At 37.1% G+C, this 21795-nt stretch overlaps 1 protein-coding gene across 1 annotated transcript in view; it reads left to right on the forward strand.

The window, feature by feature from the left end:
- Window positions 1-21795, forward strand: part of LOC126094980 (tubulin polyglutamylase ttll6) — a 274712-nt gene that overhangs the window by 97271 nt on the left and 155646 nt on the right. Inside the window, exons 7-8 of the mRNA XM_049909635.1 lie at window positions 19195-19323; window positions 19543-19768. Of these exons, the coding sequence (XP_049765592.1) occupies window positions 19195-19323; window positions 19543-19768 (355 nt within the window). The remainder of the gene's footprint in view (window positions 1-19194; window positions 19324-19542; window positions 19769-21795) is intronic.

The raw sequence follows: 21795 nt of genomic DNA on the forward strand, positions 1-21795 counted from the left end.
TACATGCAGGTTATAATACGATTTGTTTCATGGTTATACAGTATACTGACAAGGGGAAGTCCCCAGCAGTGTGATTGACTTTTTGAAACTATCTATATGATAATGTAAGCTACAATCCCAGATATCAAACACTGCTGAGCCATTCACCCTGGTGGGCCCTCGTTTGCGAGTAATTGAAGAAGGGGAGGGGGGAATGGAATTTTGTGTGATACTCAGTAGCATTTAAGTAGTTGCATTGCATAGTCTGGTTGTCTGGTATCATGAATAGGTGCAGTTAATATTTTTATTTTTAAATATTTGTTGAAGTGACTTTGATTATCATTTTTATTCAATTAATAACTTTAAATAAAAAATTTTAATTCCATTCCTCTGTCATATAGTGTCAACTTCATTTGCTGTCTTTTTTCTTTGTGTCATTCTTTCTCCACTTGAGATCTATGTTCATGTGTTTTTAATTAATTTTATGAATTAATTTCAATTTAATTTCTTTTGTTTTGTCAACCTGTTTTTATCCACATTATTGTGTTCATTATATCTGTTTCTTATTTTGCTTGTGTTTTGTTTTACTTATAAACCTGTCGTTCATTTAAATTTTTATCTGTGTTATTTTTTCTAAAGTGTGATAGGTATTAAGGTTAGTTTTAAATGTCTGTATGACGATTACCATGCAAAAAATGCAGATCTGTAAAAAAATAAATTTTTCACGCTGTTGCACAAATATAAATAGATTACTTTGTCTTTTGTTTTTTGACTTAGAGATTCGAATTTTCAAATAATTGAATATTATTATAGATAAATATAATTAAATTCATATTCACAAGGATTCCAATTGAAAAAAAAAATAATATAAAGGAAAAATGAAACAAATGAAGAAGTTCACTGATTAAAATGATGTGACAAAGGAATAGAAATAAAAAATTACATATAAACCAATTAATTGGATAAAAGTAGTGATGGAAGTAATTTCGATAAAGATTTAAAAATTAAAAAAAATGTAGTTGACATGACATGATTCAAACCCACAACCTCCTGCATGCCATGCTGTTATGCTGTTTATTACACCACACAACTGGACTACATCAGGCACCTTTTTTAATACTACTGCCACTCAAAATTCTGAATAATTTGTCAGTTACTAGTAAAAGAGAACCCACCAGGGTGAATGACTGCAGTGTGTGATACCTGGGATCTTAATCTACATCACTATATGGATAGTTTCAAAAAATCGATTGCACTGCTGGGGATCTCTCCTTATGAGTGTGCAAAAATCATTCATAAATGATATTTTATTTTGGGGCACATACTTTATATATTGTTATATTCGTGTCCATGGTTTATTGGACTGCAGTATAACAGACTTCTACTGTATTTTGTGGTTGTTGTAATTAATATCATACACATCAGTCACACATTATGAGTGGAGGTGAGAGCACTTACTGTGACCCACCCCACCGAGAACCAAAGACTGAACTCATGGCTGGGGTAGACAAAGATGAAGCCTCCTGAAGCTAAGTGTAGGCCTTAGTGGCCAGCAGTTGTGTGTCATATATATTAGTTCTGACAGTATAATTTACCCTAGTGACAATTAACCAACTATTTGGTACCACGTTTTCTTGTCTTCTGTCTGTGCGTTATCTGTGAATTGGCCATATTTTTCATCATTTGGCAATCCTTCTATTTCTTCAGTGATCTTTTCAAGTTCAGAGATCATTTTTCCATGTTTAGCAACCTTTTTCTGTGTTCAGGTACAGTTTTGCCTTATTTAGCAAACGTTTTTCCTGTATTTAGTGATCATCTTCCTTTGTTAAATGATCTTTTTTGCTTTCTGTAGCTACTGTTTATCATCATCCATTCTTCTACGTCTTCTTCTTTCCGGGTTCGATTCCCGGCGGGGTCAGGGATTTTCACCTGCCTCGAGATGACTGGGTGTTTGTGTTGTCCTCATCATTTCATCATCATCCAGGAAAGTGGCGAAATTGGACTGAGCAAAGATTGGGTAATTGTACGGGCGCTGATAACCACGCAGTTGAGCGCCCCACAAACCAAACATCATCATCAATCGTCTTCTTCTTCTTCTTCTTCTTCTTCTACATGTATCTAGTATCTTCCTCCATTTCCTTGCATTCGTATATGTTTTTTAGAATATTAATGTATGTTTAACAACTGTCCCTTCTTTCAGTTTTACAGTCTACTTTTCACACATTGTTTCAGCAGTCAATTTGCCCATGTGCAGCTGTTGTTTACCTTCTTTCATCGTTGGGTGCTTTTTTTACATCTTTAGTGATTTTCTTCATATTCATTGACCTTGTTTTTGTACATAACAAACTTTTTCTGTCTTTTTAGCTGTCCCCTTCCTTTGTTTGATGTCGTTTATTGTCTATTTAGTGACCATTCTTCACTGTGTAACTACTGAACCTTTTTTCTTAAGTGGGCCACTTTTTTTCCTTTCTTCGATGAGGATTTTTCTATATTTTGTTAACTACCATACCAGTATGTACTATTTTTTTATTCTGTTGGATAACATTTTCATTATTTGGTGACAATTTTTCTACTTTTGGAAATTATTTTTGTGTAATTTTTGTATCCATTTGCTTGCAGTTCACACGCACGCGCACATGCACACACACACACACACACACACACACACACACACTCTACTGTCTCTACTGTCCCTCATGATATAGCTGATGGAATGCAAGTACAGATCAGTGTGAGTATGTTTTCTGTAGTCACTGTTAGAGCAATGCACTATCTCTTTCAACCTCCACACTGACTCGGATGTTACCATTAATATTTTGGAGATGTTGCAAGAAATCATCAAGTTTCTCGTGTCCATGGGGCCACAACAAAAGTGTCATCAACATATCAGAAGAAACTATTAGACTAATGGTGCTGTGTTTAATGCAATATCCTCAAAATTATTCTTCAACAGGTTTGCAACAGCTGGAGCTAATGGGTTTTCTATTGTAATTTATTTATTTATTTATTTATCACATTTGTGATATAGGATTTGTCAGGGTACATTTTAACAACTATATAATATTTTTACAAAATTTTTTATCTGTGCTGAATTCATATTAATCTATCTTATGTTTAATACAATATACAACTAATAAGTGTTTTTATAACATAATTTCTTATGCACTGATGTAATTTCATTTGTCACATTAACTTAAACATATATTGTTATACAGTTGTGCAGAGATATCCACTTATGCTGTAATAACATTTGTCAAGCATGTGGTTCTTTATAAAAGTTTTAAATTTATCCTCATTTTCCAGCTCTTTGATATGTTTTAGTAGTTCATTAAAAAGTGTGATGCCTTGATTACATACATGTTTCTGACTTCGGGTCCTTGTTACAGCTTGTATGTGGAGGGGAGGTCTTTACATTGCCGTATATCGTAATTATGGAAGTCTGTATTGGTTTTCATTTTGTCCTGATTTCTTTTGATCACCAACAGACATTTCAGAAATTATAATGATCGAATTGTTAAAATTTTCAATGCTTTAAAAAGGGGCCTACAATGTGTTTGAGGTGGGCTGTGGGTCATTATCCGAATAGCACGTTTTTGTAATTTGAAAATCTCATTTAGACGACAATTTGAGTTTCCCCAGAATACTATCCCATAGGATGCAATGGACTGAAAATAGCCAAAATATACTAATCTGGTACAGTCATTACTACAAACTCTTGAAATTATTCTAAGTACAAAACATGCTGAATTTAGTTTTAGTGCTAAGCTCACCACATGGTCCTTCCAGTTAATCTTCTCATCAATGTGCATACCCAGGAATTTTGCACACTGTACTCTTTCAAGTTGTTTGCCCTCCATGGTGGGATTTAGGTCACCATGTTCACTTATTTTTCCATATTGCACATAATTAGTTGTTTTTGCATTCAGTGTTATCTTGTTAGCACTAAACTATTTTTGTATATCTTGTAGGTCATGCTCCACAGTACTGTGCAATGACTGCTTCAATCACTAACTATTAAACTAGTATCATCAGCAAATAATATGATTTCAGCTTTTCTCTCTGACACCTGAATATCATTAATGTAAATGAGGAACAGCAAGGGGCCTAATACACTTCCTTGGGGTACTCCTACTGTGACCTCCCTTGGATCTGATCTTAGTTTAATTTTTTGATTAATATTTCGTGCTGTAATTTCAACCACCTGCATCCTCTTTTCCAGATAAGACTCAAACCACTTTTTTACTGGTCCTCTGATACCTATAGCTTCAAGCTTTTCCAAAAGTATGCTGTGGCCAACAGTGTCAAAGGCTTTTGATAAATCTAGATTTATCCTAACTACACTTTGTCCCTCTTCCAATTTAGTGATTATTTCTTTTGTGTATTCCAGTACAGCTGTTTTGGTACTCCTCCCAACTTGAAATCCATGCTGATTACTGTTTATCAGATTGTGCATATTAAGATAATGTGTGACTCTGTATTTCATTAGAATCTCTAAAACCTCAGAGAAAGTTGGGAGAAGTGAGAAAGGTCTGTAGTTTTCTATTTTAAGTTTATCACCCTTTTTCAACAGGGGAATTACTTTAGAAATTTTCAGTTTTTGTGCAAACACGCCCTCAGCCATTGACAAGTTTGCTATGTGCGCCAATGGTTTTGCTATTTGATTAGCTGTTTTCTGTACTAATATTATTGGCACCTCATCTACTCCAGCTGACATCTTGGACTTGAGACTTTTTATCGCTTTTAAAACTTCCTTTTCGTTTGTTGGAACTGCCATAATACTGCTGGCTGCCTTGGGTGCTTCCATCTTAATCTGCTCCCCAAAATTCCTGTTTAATGTCTGGAGTACATTTTAAAAGTAATTGTTTATATAATTAGGCATGGCATATTTATCTACCATTTTATTCTCCTCATCTTTTAGAATAATTTCCTTGTCTTTGATAGGTACCCCGTTTTCTTTTCTCACAATTTCCCATGATATTTTAGTTTTATTTCTGGACTGTTTTATTTCCACATTATTACTTAATAACTTTGCATTTGCAATTACTCTGCGGTATATTTTCCTACACCTTTTTACATGTTCTATAAAATCAGTATCTGTACACTCCCTCAATTCTGAATTCAGTTTTTTCATGTTTTCACATGATTTCTTAATGCCAAGAGTCATCCAAGAACTTGACTTTATGTGTCCAGTAGACTTGATTCTGGCCAGTTTCTTTGGAAAACACATCTCAAAGTTCATGATATAAATCGACGCAAATACGCTATATGCCTCATCTGTACTTGATTGTTTCATAACATCTTACCAATTTTCATTTTCTAAGATAATTATGAACTGATGACAGCTGTCCACAGAGAAGTTTCTTTTGTAATTATTATTTGCACCTTTATCTTCCTTTGACCTTAAAGGGATTTCAATGGTGAGAGCATTGTGGTCAGACAATCCTAAATCTATGATTGTTACCTCTATGTCAGTTGCTGAAATATTTGAGAAAATGTTATCTATGAGGCTATTGGAGGTGTTTGTTATTCTAGTTGAATTGTTTATGTGTGGTGACATGTTGAAACTCTTTAATGTGTCCAAAAATTGCCTTTTTTTGTCGACTTTCAACTAGAAGATTAATATTGAAATCACCACAAAGAATAATCACAGTTTCTTTTTTGTAAAAAGTATTTAGCAACAATTCTAATTTATCAAAAAAGACATATGTTTCCACATGGTGACCTATACACTGTTATGACTATGACTTTCTTCATCAGGCCATATAGCTGGACAGCACCTGCTTCAAAAAACTTTTCAATATGTAAGTTCTCTGCTTCTTTTTAAATTCTATCTCTTGTCTAAGGTAAATACCGACTCCACCACCTTTTGCAATTTTCCTACTATAATGATTTGTCAGTTTAAATGGATTAATATGAATACTGCTAATTTCTTGGTCCTTACACCAATGTTCAGTAATACACAAAACATCAGGTTGGGTGTTACTGCTATTTCAAGTTCACAATATTTGTTCTTGAGGCACTGCACATTTAGAGTCATAATCTTTAGAACAGGGGAGTGAGCACCGATGGTATTTCTCCTTTCGTTTAACACTGTTATCTTGGAGTTTTCATTATGGCTGGATACCAAAAATCCTCTTGTACCACAGGTTTCTTGTTTCTGTTGCTTTTCCTACTTGAAGTGGGTGATGCTGATTGATTTTTTATACTAGCTGTGGCAGCTGATGACATTTTAATATTCACTATAGCAAATGTTGATGTTTTTAGTGCTTCAGCAAATGTTGCTCTTGTTAAGTTTTTCATTTCTTCTGCTTCTGCCCTCATTTGGAGTGGGATTTTAGGGAACTTTTCTACTGTTATACAGCTTATTTCTTCTAGTATCTTTTCACCCATAATCTTTTTTCCATAATAGTTCCTGTGCTGTCCATGCCTCGTGAAATAATTTCTCACTGAGCTGTTTGCATCCACAAAAGTTGCACACTTAAAAGCACAGCAGATCTTCCTGAATTTATTATTTGTTGACTTTATTTCTTTGTTTATACATGATTCCTCGATTAGATCATGTCTATGTGGCACACTTACAACGAGAACCTTTAAATTTAGACCTGACAGCTTTTTTAGAGTTGTTTGAAGTGCCTTTGTCGCTAGTTGGCTTTCATTTTTGTATATGTCATTTGCTCCACCTATTAGCACACAGCATGTTCCAGTCTTAACTAAGTTTTCACAATTATTTACTATTTCATTAAGGGGAGCACCAGGTTTGACAATGCCTGTTACTCTAAATTGGGACTGCCGATCATTTATTATTTGTGCCACACCCTTTGCATGACTATCACCTAATACACAGACTTGATATTTGTTGTTCTCCAGGTGCCCTCGTTCCGTCGGTTTTATAGTACACTTTGAAGAAACATTTCTGTCGTTAGAACACACAGATGATCTAGATTCAATTTCATTTGTCTTATTTTTTGAGTTCACATTATGTCCTGTCATGTCTTTATTACCTGTTTTTCTTTGCACTCTATTTACTGACAATTTTATACCATCAGAAAGATTTCGTTCACTACTAGCAGAAGTTTTGTTTGAAACGAAAATTGCCAGTATGTTTTCATTACACTCATTTTTTAAATTGTCATATTTCCATTGTTTATCAGTCCTCTAACTTATTTACGTAACGATTTGCAAGCACAAGGTCTTGCTGAAGCGATGCAGTAACACTTTCTTCTATGCAGTTATCGTATCTTGACAAAGCTACCATTAGTAGATCGCAGATGCCATCCATCTGATCATAATACTGGCTGTTATACACAAAATAAGAAGATTTAAGAGTGTGCCTATATAGCTCGACCACATGACTTACTATTAGTCCCAAAGACAGTTAACTCCACTGAGTTTTTAATATGATGTTCATAGTGTCATACACATGGAGTGAGGAGATTGGCCATATACATCGCTAGCTTGTATATCAGTGAACCAGTGATGGATATGATGAGGCAGAAGGACATAACATCCTTGTGGATCTTTGGGAAAACATAAGCAGTAGGTGGTCTAGGTACCTGAGAGGGAAGATCTTGACCACACTGTCTTCCACCGAAGAACGCTTGAGAAGTTCAAACATTCCTCTTTATTATTCTCGATGGTGGGTTGGTGTGAGCTTCTGGTAAGTATCTTTGTCCTGTAGCACCAGATCTTCATATCATTTCATATTCCATAATTATGGCTGCATTGCCCTTGTCAGCAGGGAGGACCACAATTCCCTCATCATTGGATAGTGAGCACAAGTCAGTGTGCTCAGCCCTGGTCATGTTGGGTGCTGTGGTGGCTTTGTTTTCATGACAGTGTGGTTCATTTCATGCTGTATTTCATCCACTGTTACACTTGTTATTTCACAGACAGGAATGACCGATAGGAAGGTGTGAAGTTAAATCCTTTATACATGCTGACACTGCACTCATACTACATCTGTCTCCATCAAGATGATGTGTTGCAGTCTGAAGGTCTGTGGTCTGCACTGTTTTCTTGCTAAATTTGGCTGAACTTCCCTTTCTGCTTCTCCATAGTTCATTTCTTTGATTATATTTGCTGGGAATCTGTAGCTGCATCAACAGAGTCCTAGTCTGTGTGCATCCTTGATAGTTGCAGATGCAAGGCCATAAGAGCATGTCCCATTTATTGCCAGGTGTTGCCTAGTGTTGTGTATACTTTCTCATAGAAATGCAAAACTGGCATGATGAAATATGCTCATGGAGACAGTGATGCTGATGTGATGGGGTACCATAGCCAATTGTAGAACAGTCTTCTCATGATGGCAGTCCAGTAGGAAAGCTAGTGAACTCAATAAATTAGCCTTCTTGATGTGCAGCATCCCCAGATATTAAACACTGCACCAAATTTCCTCCAAATAGAGATACATAATGTAAGAATGCAGAGTCTCAGGGGCTACTGTTACATCCTTCCAGACTAGCTTCCACCTGTGATGTCACTAGTGCTCACAGCATCACCTTATCTGGGCCTATGTTGATTCATCGTTTGATGTGCCCACTTCAATCTCATGGTTGCTGGGTGCTACACCTCTCTAATCCTCAGGCCACCATCTCTATTAAGAGTGTTATCGGAAGTTACTTAGACCAGTTAAAGTTGCAACAGATTTCAGAACACCTGGGGTCTACAAGATACCTTGCAAATGTGCCAGTCTTACACTCAACATACAGTACACACTGTAGAACAATGCAGCAAGGTGCAGGAGAGGTTTTACCACCTACGTTACCTGGAGAAATCCGCTTTATTTGAGCCTCATTTATGATAACCTTTTTTTATTGCTTTATGACTGTTTTTTTTATTTTTTTATTTTATTTTATTTTTTTTATTTAATTACATCCTATGGTTTCTCCACAGTCTTATTTGCTTGAGAGTAAAATCAGACCATGGAAAAAAACAGAATGCAATAATGACATGGAAGCAGATAGTGCACAAATCAGCTTTATTTCATCAGTAAATAAGATTTGCTATTCGACTTCTTAAAGATAATAGGCAATGTACAGACATTGTGCAGTTGTCATCTTGGAATAACAAATTAACTGTAACATACTTATAAGGAGCTGTCAAATGGAAACTGAGCACCCACCACAATGGGAGCACTGAATGGTTGCATTTGAAAGTAATCACCACAAGCACTAAGACATTTATCCCACCGAGAGACGAGATGATCAGTGTTGTTTCATAGAATGTGGTCTACCAATGGCTGGTCTACAATTGCACCCTCTCTTGGACATCTAGATCAAATTCCAACTTGTGTCCTTAAAGAAAGAGCACCATTAACAAAAATAATTAATTTATCATTCAAATCTGGCTCCTTTCCCGACTACCAGAAACAAGCTTAAGTATTACCTATAGTCAAAATAGGTGAGGTAGCAAATGTAGAAAACTGCGACCAATTTCGATATTGGCATTCATTCCTAAAACAATAGGAAAAATCATAGAAAATAGGTGGATGAATTAGACTAAATATAACCTTTATTACAATGAACAATTCAGTTTCAGGTGCAAGAGCAGTACACAGTCTGTTATAGCACAGTTTTTGAAAGTTCTTGAAACATGGGCAAAGATCATCATGCTGTTGCCTGCTTCTTAGATCTGTCAAGGGCTTTTAACACTTTTTTTATAAGGAGTGTTCAGACTCACTGCTGTGTGATATTAATTTTTATTTTCTTCCTTTCACTACTGACATACATATAACATTGTTGGCAGCTGTATTTTGACATTATATATTTGCTGAACTAGAGTGGTAACTAATTTGTTATGACAGTAATTTGACAGTAGTTGAAAAACTGTCAAATTACTGTCATAACAAATTAATTACCACCTTAATTCAAGAAATATAGAATGACAGTCAAAATACAGACACTGTCATAACAAATTAATTACCACCTTATCCAGCAAACATAACAGGTGGTTATAATTAAACTTTCCTTATTTAACATGTTAAAACATGAAAGATAATAACCATGCAAATATTAAACTTGTTAGCATTAATGTCCAGAGTATGACTTCCATGCATCACAGCGCCACTGTCCAGTTCCATTTATGCCATCAGGTGCAGTGATCAGTCATCGTGGTTCATAGTCTCACACATTTGACCCGTTTCTGTGCACTTGTTGATGTGTCAACATGAGCTTGGTATTATTGGTGAAGCTATATTATCAAAACAACAGTAATGCTGCAGCTGCATTTAGAGAATATCACCAGCTGAAAGGATTATGGAAGGGTCCTCTTTCTCCACCTGCTGTGCAGACCATGATGAAGAAGTTCAAATCAACTGGAGAACTGGGTGTCACTCCGGTATGAGGCTGATGACTGGTTGCACCATAGGTTGTTGATGAAATCACTGTTACTATGCTAGACAATGCTGCATCAATTCCCGATCATCAGGAAGTGCACGCACTGTATAATTAAAATTGAACATCCCATGGTCCACTGTATGGAAGGTGCTTCAAACTATCCTCAATGGCATCCATACAACATCCATATCATGCTGCAGCCTAGCATCACAGGATGCACAGCAGGGTGTTTACTTCACTCTCCACTTTCTTGCAAGGATTGAAGTTGATGAGGGCTGACCCTAGACCATCCCATGGACAGATGAAGCTCATTTTTCTCTGACAGGTGAGGTGAACACACAGAATTGCCTAGTGTGGGGATCTTCACCTCCATTCACTGTGCATAACGTTTCTCTATATGGTGTACATGTCTCCTCATGGTGTGGCTTCATGGCTGCATTCATCATTGGCCAATTCTTTTTTTAACAGGGTGGCACTCAAAAACCAAAGACAAGTAGTGTGACTGGCCAGTGTTAATGCAATATGCTTTGCCAGCATGTCATACCCATCCTACAGGAGAGAGACTCATTGAACTCAACAGTTTTCATGCAAGATGAGACTCCACTGCCCATCGCTCATGAAGTTTCCCTGCTTTACTGAAACACATTTTGAAAGGATTGAATTATGAGCCGATCGTTTCCATATGCTTGGCCAGCACAATCACCTGATCTCACTCCCTGTGATTTGTGGTTGTGGGGCTATCTGAATGACAGGGTTTACCAGGTGAACATTTACACATGTGCTGATCTGAAGCACAGCATATCAAGAGAGATAGCCAGCATACCAATGGACATGCTTTGTTCTTCTGTGCAGAATGAAATCCTGCGCTTTTAGACTCTGCTGGATACTGATGAGTGCCATATTGAACCCCTTTTATAGCAGTAATGGTACCGGTATGTAATGGTATGATGTACTGTAGCATCACATTAAAAGTGTTTCAATTGAATTGATTCTGCATTATTTCTCTTCCCCATGACCTTGACATTAATGCTACCAAGTTTGGCCCTCATACAGTAATTAGTTTCCGTGTTATAATGTGTTAAATAGGGATAGTTTAATTACAACCACCCATTAGAAAGACAGTCAAAATACAGTAACTAGTGATGTTACATATGTGTCAGTCCATCTTGACAATATATACATCATTCGATAATGGCAATTTAGCTGAAACAGATCTGTAGTGATAGAAAAAAATAAAAGTTAATATCACACAGCAGCGAGTCTGGACACTCGTTATAAATATGTCACTTACTGACATAGTATGCAGCAGGTCCTATGGAACATAAACTTTTGACATTGTTGACCACTAGAGGTGTTAGGAATAAGGGGTGTGGTAAATAAGTGGTTTGATTGTTATGTAGAAAACAGAGTCCAACAAGTTCAAATTTCTCATACTTCAAGAAGATTATTGGTAAAATGCTTATTAGACTCAAAATATACTTATATAGATGTACCTCAGGGGAGTTTATTGAGCCTGGTCTTTACTAATTTATATTAATGATTTCCCATTGTGTGTCAAAAATTAAGAAAAAATACTGTTTGCTGATGACAACACTACGCTGATCACAGATAAAACAACAATGCAGTTGATAACAAAAGCTTGTTGTGAATTCCAGATGAGTATGCGCACAGGAAGAAGCAGAACAACAGTAAATGCAATTAACACACAGTTTATTATTAAACACACACAGACTAAGAAATATAGGCACCCGATATAATTTTTCACAAGGAACTGAGTGAGTCGAAGATATTGTTGGTGCAGGAAGCTATACTTGCTGCAAAAGAGACTTCTTTTCTAATATTTTGCAGCATCAATTGTGTGGTCCTCACAGAGCTCCTCTCTCCCCTTCCTGTGCAGTGTGAAGCACTGGTGGATGGAGGTCGCCGAATGTCACAGCTGCTGATGTCATTTTTGAGCACTTGCGCAGGACCAGTCATGCCATGGCTGGCTGCAATGTAGGACCCACCTGGGCCATAACGTTTGGCAAGAAGAAAAGGATGGCTGTCTTGAGGTTATTAAGTGGTGGTGGCAAGGTGCTTTCTTTGGATGTGACAGAAGAGAAGGTGTGCCTGCGAGCTTCCTGACAGTAGTCATTTCCTAGGAGCTGTAATCATTAGGAAACAGTTGCCCATGGTGTTTATTGCTGCAGGTTCAGTGCCATTGCGTAGTTTGTAGTGGTGAGTGAACTGTCTGGAAATAAAACCAGTCACAACCTGTCATTCCTTATGCTGTCCTTCAGCCATGAAAACGTCACCTATAAGTTTCATGCTTATGTCATTTGCTTGAATTGGTTGCACATCAAAGGCTTCCTTGAATACAGTGTCAGTATTGTCAATGTTTGATGTTCTATCATGCTCCAGAGTGACATGAGAGTTATCACCAGTTCGAGTACTTCCTGCATCAGGTCTGCTGCTTGTTTCTCGTAAAATCTTGGTGAGTTTGAGTAGATGCACTGAGACAACAACTGGCATCCCATGTAGTAAAATATAAAAAATGTTGTCTTCCCATTTTAGTACCTGATGTGGATCATAATACAGTGCAGTGCTGCGCTGATCGTATCATCCCATAACATGACGTACTCACAATCTGCTAAAGCCTGGTGCGTGAAAATTATAGTGAGCCATGGGGTTGGGACATTGATGTTCCTAGTCATATGATATGTTGTTTCACTCTCCAGAATAGAGCTGGCAGCTCTGTAGTCATTGCTGATTGTACCAGTGAGTCAAAATCGAGCGGCTCACTGTATAAAATGTCACATGTGTGGTCTGGGAAACATGGAGGGGGGGGGGGGCAGTGGCACTCACAGGAGATGCTGTCTTGTTCATACTGGGTATTCCGAGATGGTGATGCCATTCGCCACAGGTAAGAATGCATGGCAACCAGTTCACTACCTAATGAATATATTTTGGTGTGAAATTTTAGATTCTCCTTGTGTAGCTTGAGAATCTCCTTTGCCACTTCTGCTTAAGTCATTGTCACCTGTCACCTTTTATATTTCCAAGTCAGGAACCTGAAAAGCATTAAACGGTTGCAGGCAGATGTTGTGTAGGGATGGAGGAAGGTGCTCTTGGAATAGGCCACTCCAAACAGGCTGTGGATGTAATGGCAGACTGCCAGTGTTACAAGGTACTGATAGTTTTTCTGAGAATAACTCATGTTAGGTCTGGAAAGAGACGAAATCAATGGAGAAAATCTGCAACCAAGATCAGTTCTCGAACATCAGTGACCGGAAACTCGCATGGAAATTTCTGATGCAGACCACAGTGCGCAAGACAGTTTCAAAAAATTTGATATGACTATAATTTGTGCTGTGTAGTTGGATGGGAAGTATCGTAACCTCCATTGATGGTTCGTCTCTGGGAATGGGAAGTATCGTAAGCTCCATTGATGGTTCGTCTCTGGGAATGGTGTCACTTCTGAGCCAGTGTTGATCAGGAAGTGTTGATTTGTTGTGTTGTCTAACACATACAGCCTACTACTGTCTCTTAGAAATGGGTCAAAACTAGTTTGGCCATGTTTTAGCTCTAGGTGATGTAAATGAGTGCAGTGGTCCAGAAAAAACTATTGCAGACCTTGTCTTACGTTTGGGTGGTTGCATGGTTTAGCATCTTTTGTGACAGTACTCACTTTTCCGTGGATGTTTATAAGATGATATTTGACTTTTTTGTGTTGGCTTCAGTCGTCTAGTGAAAGTATGATTCCATAATGCCGTTTTCGTCAGCTGCAGAAATGTCCTGGTTCAATGCGTTTGCCTCATTTTTGGTGCTTCAAATACCATTTTTCCGAATGTGCTTCCTTCTTGATGTTTATATAAAAAAGTAGTAGAATAACTCATTTTTGCTGGTCACTTGCAAATTATTATAACGGGGACCTGTACATTGTTCCACCGTCACACACCTTGTGTTCACTGCCGACTGACTATGGTCAAAGACGACTCCAGCATCAAAGGCATTTCACACAACACACAAGCTTCCACTTGTAACCAGTCTCTTTGATATTATTCATCACATCTACTAATATTAATCAATATGCTGTCATTCTTGAACATATAAGCACATTAGCTTAAAATAAGGCCATTTACAATTCACAAAAATATTCTGACAAAAATATAAGAAAACATTTACAACCTCACTCATTAGATTTGGTATCGACAAATCCGGTAGAAAATAACACATCTCCCAGATCCATTACAATGGAATGGAGCAGTTACGTACCCGTTTGCCAAAATGAGTGTGAAACCAATGCAGCTACAGTCGCATCAGCTTTCCTGTGCAAGGAATATTATTTTCAGCTGTGGAAATGGCTATCACGGCTGTCTGAAGATCACTGCCATCATAAGGAGGCAGGGAGTGTAGTTACGTCACTCTCATTTGTGTACATAATCGCTCAGATTCTGTCAGCTGCTAATAGCTGTTGACAGCATGTTGCACCAGGAATGTACTGGTAGCAGTCATTGTTGTCTGTGACATCCATGTATTGTCATTGCTGTAAGATACCAAAAAGTGTGTCAACCACGACTAATTTGTGTTCCATATTTTCCCTCACATGCAAGATCATTGCCAGCTGTGTTGGGATTTGTGCTCTGAGATCAACAGTGGGCAAGATCCCTAGGACCACACACGGTGTAGTTGGCTACCTGAGCATCTTCTCGTGTGAGAAAATCAGCTGTGCCCCATGTGAGGTTACAGACAGATTCAGCTGATAATGCCCAACATGTACAGACTGGTAAAATGATGTAATGTGATGCTGTGTAAATCTGTAGTACTTGGAAGAATATTGTCTTATTGGTGTGAGGAAAGATTAAACTCATAATTAGAAATGCAGAGGAGATCAAAAGTCATTACGCATTGTTCGTGCATACTTTCATCATTGTTGTAGATGATGGTATGACATGATAGAATGTCACTTTTATGTTTCACACGTAACATGGGTTGATCCATGTGGTAGGAAACATTATGCGAGTCTCTTTTGGGATTTACTGTTTTGTCCAACTTGTTCATAAATGCGGCAATCATGGGATGGCTCAAGTGTCAAATCAAACATAGTCCAACAAAGTACAATTTTATGTTACAGTAGCTGCAGGGTCACCACTGTGGGAATTACAGCTGGGGATGCTCGTAGGAAGAAGCAGAATTCCAGGAAATGTAACTAACACACACTTTTTTACTGAACATGGACATACAAAGAAATGCATAAAACTGTTCACATTGAAATGAGCAAGTCAAAGATATTATCCCTGGAGGAGGATAAACTCGCTGCCAAAGAGTGTTGTTTTCTAATATTTTACATCATTGATGGTGAGGTCCCACCAAGGTAATGATGCTATCAGAGATGTGCATAAATATTCACTGGACAAGAGAGTAACACAAAATTTATACAGTTATTTTGATGTATTTATTTATTTAGTGGTCCAATGATCCATGTCTTGAATATCTCATAGGGCCAGAACCTGTCAGTGTAAAGAAGACAAAATTTATGAACATCTGATTGAATGAAAAACACAGTGGTCCCAGGCCAAAAGTCAACAAGTCTGTATTAGAATGTGTAAATGATACCAAATTCTTGGGGATAACTGTAGATTGCCAGGTTAAATGGACAGAGGATGTGAAGGTTTTTGCAAAGAGAATATGTACAGCTTGTTATGCCCTTTGAATCCTTGCTCCAGCCTGTAATATTTATTGTCTCAAAGCAATGTATTTTGGGTATACTGATTCCTGACCCTCATTAAACTATCTAGAAAATCTTCAAAAATTATTATTAGTGTCAATTGTCCCATGCCAAGCAACAAGTGTGTTTATGTTGGAATCAAAAAATGTTGTTTATGTTGGAATCAAAAAATGTTCAGCTATTTTAAGCACAAACGTGAGAGTGGGCAGGGCAGTTGATTATCTTGAGCAATTTTAGTAAAATTGTGGTCAACTTATCTTCTCATTTGTGATACAGCAGTCTCACTGGTTGATTCCTGTCTGCAGTGGCCACAACGAGCTCTCAGATTTTCTGTCTCCATACATTAATTAAATAATAAATCTTTCAAGATTGTCTGTTCTCTTTTAAAATACATTTTTTCAATATCAGGTGAACACCACAATGCACTTGTTACTACACTGATGACTTGAACAACCCACAAGTGCATCTTCTTTGTGCCAAAAACTTGACACACGTTGCATCTTGACGAGAACAGAGATATAACGATTTTAATACAAAGATATGGGTACACAGTTGATATAATCAATATAACCAAAGATCACATTTTATTAATATATTATTGAGAAAAACAGATATCTATTAATTCATGTTTCAGAATAATTGTAGACTATGATCATAATTCAAATTTTAAATATTCTTGACTTCAAATCATCAAAAATTCAAAAACTGTTACATTTCTCATAAAATAATTAATCTCATATTGCTTTATGCTTTATTCCTATTTACAGAGCATACAATCATTTTTATTGTAACATCAGATTTATATTAAATACAGAATTACAATTTCAATTCCATTGGCTCATGTTGTGTACTAATTTTTAACAGATTCTCTAACACATGATGGGAAAGGAGATGCACTGATCAGTTCCATTGCAATATATACATTCAATCCTCTGTTATGTGATCAAGTTTTAGATAATAAGTGCTAGTAACAAACATACTGAGTTCAAGGTACAGAAAAAGACCATGCGAATAATGACAAATAGCAGCAGTAAGGCTCATTGTGTTCGTCTATCTAATATGCTAAAAATTCTGACTGTCCATGTGGATGTATCTTTTGGGATATAATGTAAATTAGGAATAATTTTCATCTATATGCCACAAACAGCAATACACTAGCATGGAATCAGAGTGAGTCACTGTTTACATCTAAACAGGAAAAACAAACCTAAAATACAAATATATCATTTTAAAGCAATAGAAAATCTAGGATAGAATAAGGACAGTATTATGAAAAGGATGGACTGATACTCATCATTAGAGGATATGTAAAGTCACAGACAGGCACAACAAGGAGACTGTTAAATATGTGAGCCTTCTGCCGAAAGATCTTCATATAAAGTAGACAACACACACATATTCAAGCAAGCACAACTCCCACACATGACCACAAGAAATTAAAGATGTAAATGGTACCAGTACCTTTAGCCAAAGTCTTAAAAAAGACATATTAAATAACATTTATTACACTGTAAATGAATGTTCAAAATAGCCTCTGATAGCCAAATAATACCATTGATCATGTAATATTAACTTTACTTCCATGAACGTGTATTATGTAACTGTATATGAGATAACTATGTATGTTATGCAATAAAAATCATTTTATCAACCACTGATGGCATCCTTAAACTATCTACATTGTACCACAAATGAATAAATTAGTCAGTCTGTCTTCAAGTGGTGAACTTTACTGCTGCATAAGGCACAGCTAGTACACTGGTTGTAAATGCAAAACACTGAATGCATGGAGACTGAGCTTCACTTTGGTATCAGCACCTAGATAATAGTATACCCTATTGAGACTATGCCTACTATCATTGTTAATTGCATTATCAGTTTTGTGAATGAGCTGTTAGCAACACTGTTCCAGAAAGACAAAGAAATAGGAGGATCTTCATAGTCGATCCTGTATCATTTATTTATACAGGTTCAACAACTGTTGATTTTCCAGTTACCATAATAATCTATGTCACTATTGTTCACCTGTAATGAAAGGTGTGTTCAAAAAGAAACCAAACTTTTGCTATAACACCTTTATTGTACAACATTTGAAGCACTGTCCCCCTCAAAATAATCCCCTCCACTGGCAATACACCATACTCATAGTTTCTTCCATTTTTGGAAAGCCTCCTGAAATGCATTTTCTGGAATGGGACACGGGTCTCTTGTCGCATTACCCTGAATCTCCTCTATGGTTTGGAACTGATGTCCTTTCAATGTGGTTTAAAAGTTTGGGAAACAGGAAAAAGTCTCCTGAGGCTAGGTTCAGGGAATATGGTGGATGGCGCACAGTGGGAATGTGATGTTTTGCTAGATGGCCATGGACAAGGAGTGACACATGAGCCAGTGCATTAAAATGATGTAACATCCAAGCCTGGTTTTCCCACAAGTCAGGCTTTTTCCTGCACACAGCATCTTTATGCACTCTGGGATTCATCAGCAACTCCTTGAGCAGTTTTAAATGACAATTTCTACAAATCATCTGTTGGTGTGGAAGGTTTTCCAGTTGTGGGATTGTCACCAACCAACATTATGCCCTGTTGAAAATGCTTAAACCACTCATAACACTGCATGTGACTCATACAGTCATCACCATATGCTTGGCTAAGCAAGTTTTGCCAAGTTTGTAGCAAAATTTCATATACACATGTTGTTCTTTGAGGTCTTTCTTTGTCACTTTGGCACTAATCCACTGATCAGCTTCTGCACTAGCTCAGTTTAGTGGGTATATAGCTTTCTCAGTAATTGTCACAGTGAAATGCAGCAAGTGCTGCTTTGTTTTCTAACCATGCCACTATGTGTTCTCAGTAACTGCAGCTTGCTCCCTCTGCTGATTGGTGTGCTATTTCAAAAGTCTAGTTTCTTTTTGAATGCACCTCATAGTCTGATCAATACAGAATTTCCTGCATTGCCACAGAGACTCATAAATGTATGTACAGTCCATCTTGTGTCTAATACTCACCAGGAGTAACAGCATGTCTTCATCAGTGTTTTAATGTTATACAATACATAAAATTGCATGTTTGAATGTACATTTATCGTCCTGTATCCCTAAATTCTCTCTTATTTGAACATATTATTGTGTTTAAGTCAAAACATCTCAATATTTGAAATAAAAATTTTGGTATACAGATTTGCAACATGCCGGTATCGAGAACCAACTCCTAGTAATACAAGCAACGTGTTTATGCATCTGACAAACTATGCTGTCAATAAGTACAGTCGTACCTATGTTGTGGATGATGAAGCAGGTAGCAAAAGGTAAGTTCCTAAATTAACACATCTGGTTGGTTTACAAAAGTGTGATTGCATAGTTAACTACTACTGTACTCAGAATAAGTTGTCACCGCAGAAAGGTTAACGGAATCAGTGCCATACTGTTCAAAACAATTACAAAAACTAATATGTCACAACACAATCATAACTTGCTACACTGCTCCTGTCATTCACTCTGATACACTGTTACATTAATTTTTGCAGAAAGATATCTTCCTTAAACAAATGGCTGGAGAAAAAAGAGTATAATGTTGAAGAACTTTGGCAGAACATTGATGAGGTCATCATAAAGACGATAATTGCTGCTCATCCTGTCCTAAAACACAGTTATCATGCTTGTTTTCCGGGTCACGACTACACATACGCTTGCTTTGAACTTCTGGGTTTTGATATACTATTGGATTACAGGATGAAACCATACATTCTTGAGGTAACTTGAAATTTTCATACCTAACATCAGTGTTGTTTTAAAGGTTCCCTATTTAAAACTTTTGCTGTAAATAAAGAAACTAAAAGCAGTTGGACTGTAATGCTGTCATTGCCTTGTATCTCATTAGCAACAGTCTCTTTTTCGCCATTTCACCACATCAGATAATCAGCAGGGCATCTTAAATCTGTTATTATTTTCTTTGTACATACATTTAATCACACTGAGTAACAAGATGTAGTTGACAGTAATAATTTAATAACTGCTTGTAGTTACTTGTTGGGTACAGTGATTTTTCCTCGTGGCAAAAATATTAAAATTACCCAGAAACAGAGGGGTGATGGGTTGTGATTAAGACACTGGTCTCACGTTCAATATGATCTAGGTTCAAATTCCTATGGTTTGATTTTTTGTGGTTTTCTTAAATCACTTTAAAGATAAATTTTGAAATGGTTCCTTTCAAAGAACTTCGCTAATTTGCTTCTCATCTAATCTGAGCTTGTATTAGTCTCCAATGACTTTGACTTCAGCGGAATTTTAAAACCAATTCTTCACTTTCTCGGTCAAAATTATTAGTAAAAAAGACAATCAGCACTTTAGAAGGTAATGGTCATTACTAGAGACCAGATTAACTGCATTTGCATGTTGCATATGTATTTGTATATTTGGCTCCTTTTCACTGGTTATTGCATATTTTAACTAAAAACTACTGATGATGCATATATTTCAAAAATCTAGATGAATGGGCCCTGGCTTGATCTCATTTTGATGTCTTAACAGAGTGACTGTGATGTACACCTGCGTGTGATCATTAACCGAGAGGCTACTGGCTAGTGAACTGCTTACTGAACAGGAACGGGCAGGCATTGTCAACGTGCCTGTTGCCCACATCTCCACTGAACCTCCTCCCCTGTTATGCCATACACATCAGCAACAATTAAATTAATCATATTGTTAATCATACAACCATTGTTTCAGCTTAGTTTTCTTTTCATTTGTGCATAGTTTAACATGTTTATGTGTAGTGTGTAACATGTTGTGCAACATGCCACCTGAATAAAAGAAATGTCACTTTGTGGATAGCTGACCATTCTGTAACATTCACATATAATGGAAATGTTTTATATTGTCGAGTTTGTGAGAAAAACATTTTGTGTAAAAAAAAGTTTCAAATAGACCCGCATATCAAGTCAAGTCTTCATATCGCAAGAATGCAAAAGAAAGGCCCACAACAACAAGCTTTTGACAGTGGCAAGTGGGAGTAGTGGGGATTTAACCTCCAAAGGTAACCAAAACAGTCCTATTCACATGAATTTTAATATTTATTGCAAGTAACATTGTTCTTCACAAGCTTACAAACTGTATCCTCAAAGGTTTCCTGTGCAAATATTGCTTAAATCAAAACATACCAGATGAAAATACACAATTTTGTGTAAAAATTACATACCATAAATTTACACTACTGGCCATTAAAATTGCTACACCAAGAAGAAATGCAGATCATAAACAGGTATTAATTGGACAAATATATTATACTAGAACTGACATGTGATTACATTTTCACGTAATTTGAGTGAATAGAGCCTGTGATATCAGTACCCAGTACAACCACCTGTGGGCGTAATAATGGCCTTGATACGCCTGGGCATTGAGTCAAACAGAGCTCAGATGGCGTGTACAGGTACAGCTGCCCATGCCGCTTCAACACGATACCACAGTTCATCATGAGTAGTGACTGGCGTATTGTGACGAGCCAGTTGCTCGGCCACCATTGACCAGACGTTTTCAGTTGGTGAGAGGTCTGGAGAATGTGCTGGCCAGGGCAGCAGTTGAACCTTTTCTGTATCCAGAAAGGCCCGTACAGGACCTGCAACATGCGGTCATGCATTATCCTGCTGAAATGTAGGGTTTCACAGGGATCAAATGAAGGGTAGAGCCACGGGTCATAACACATGTGAAATGTAACGTCAACTGTTCAAAGGGCCGTCAACGTGAACATGAGGTGACCAAGACGTGTAATCAGTGGCACC

This window comes from Schistocerca cancellata, chromosome 8 (genome assembly GCF_023864275.1).
Source record: "Schistocerca cancellata isolate TAMUIC-IGC-003103 chromosome 8, iqSchCanc2.1, whole genome shotgun sequence".
NCBI classification, from domain to species: domain Eukaryota; kingdom Metazoa; phylum Arthropoda; class Insecta; order Orthoptera; family Acrididae; genus Schistocerca; species Schistocerca cancellata.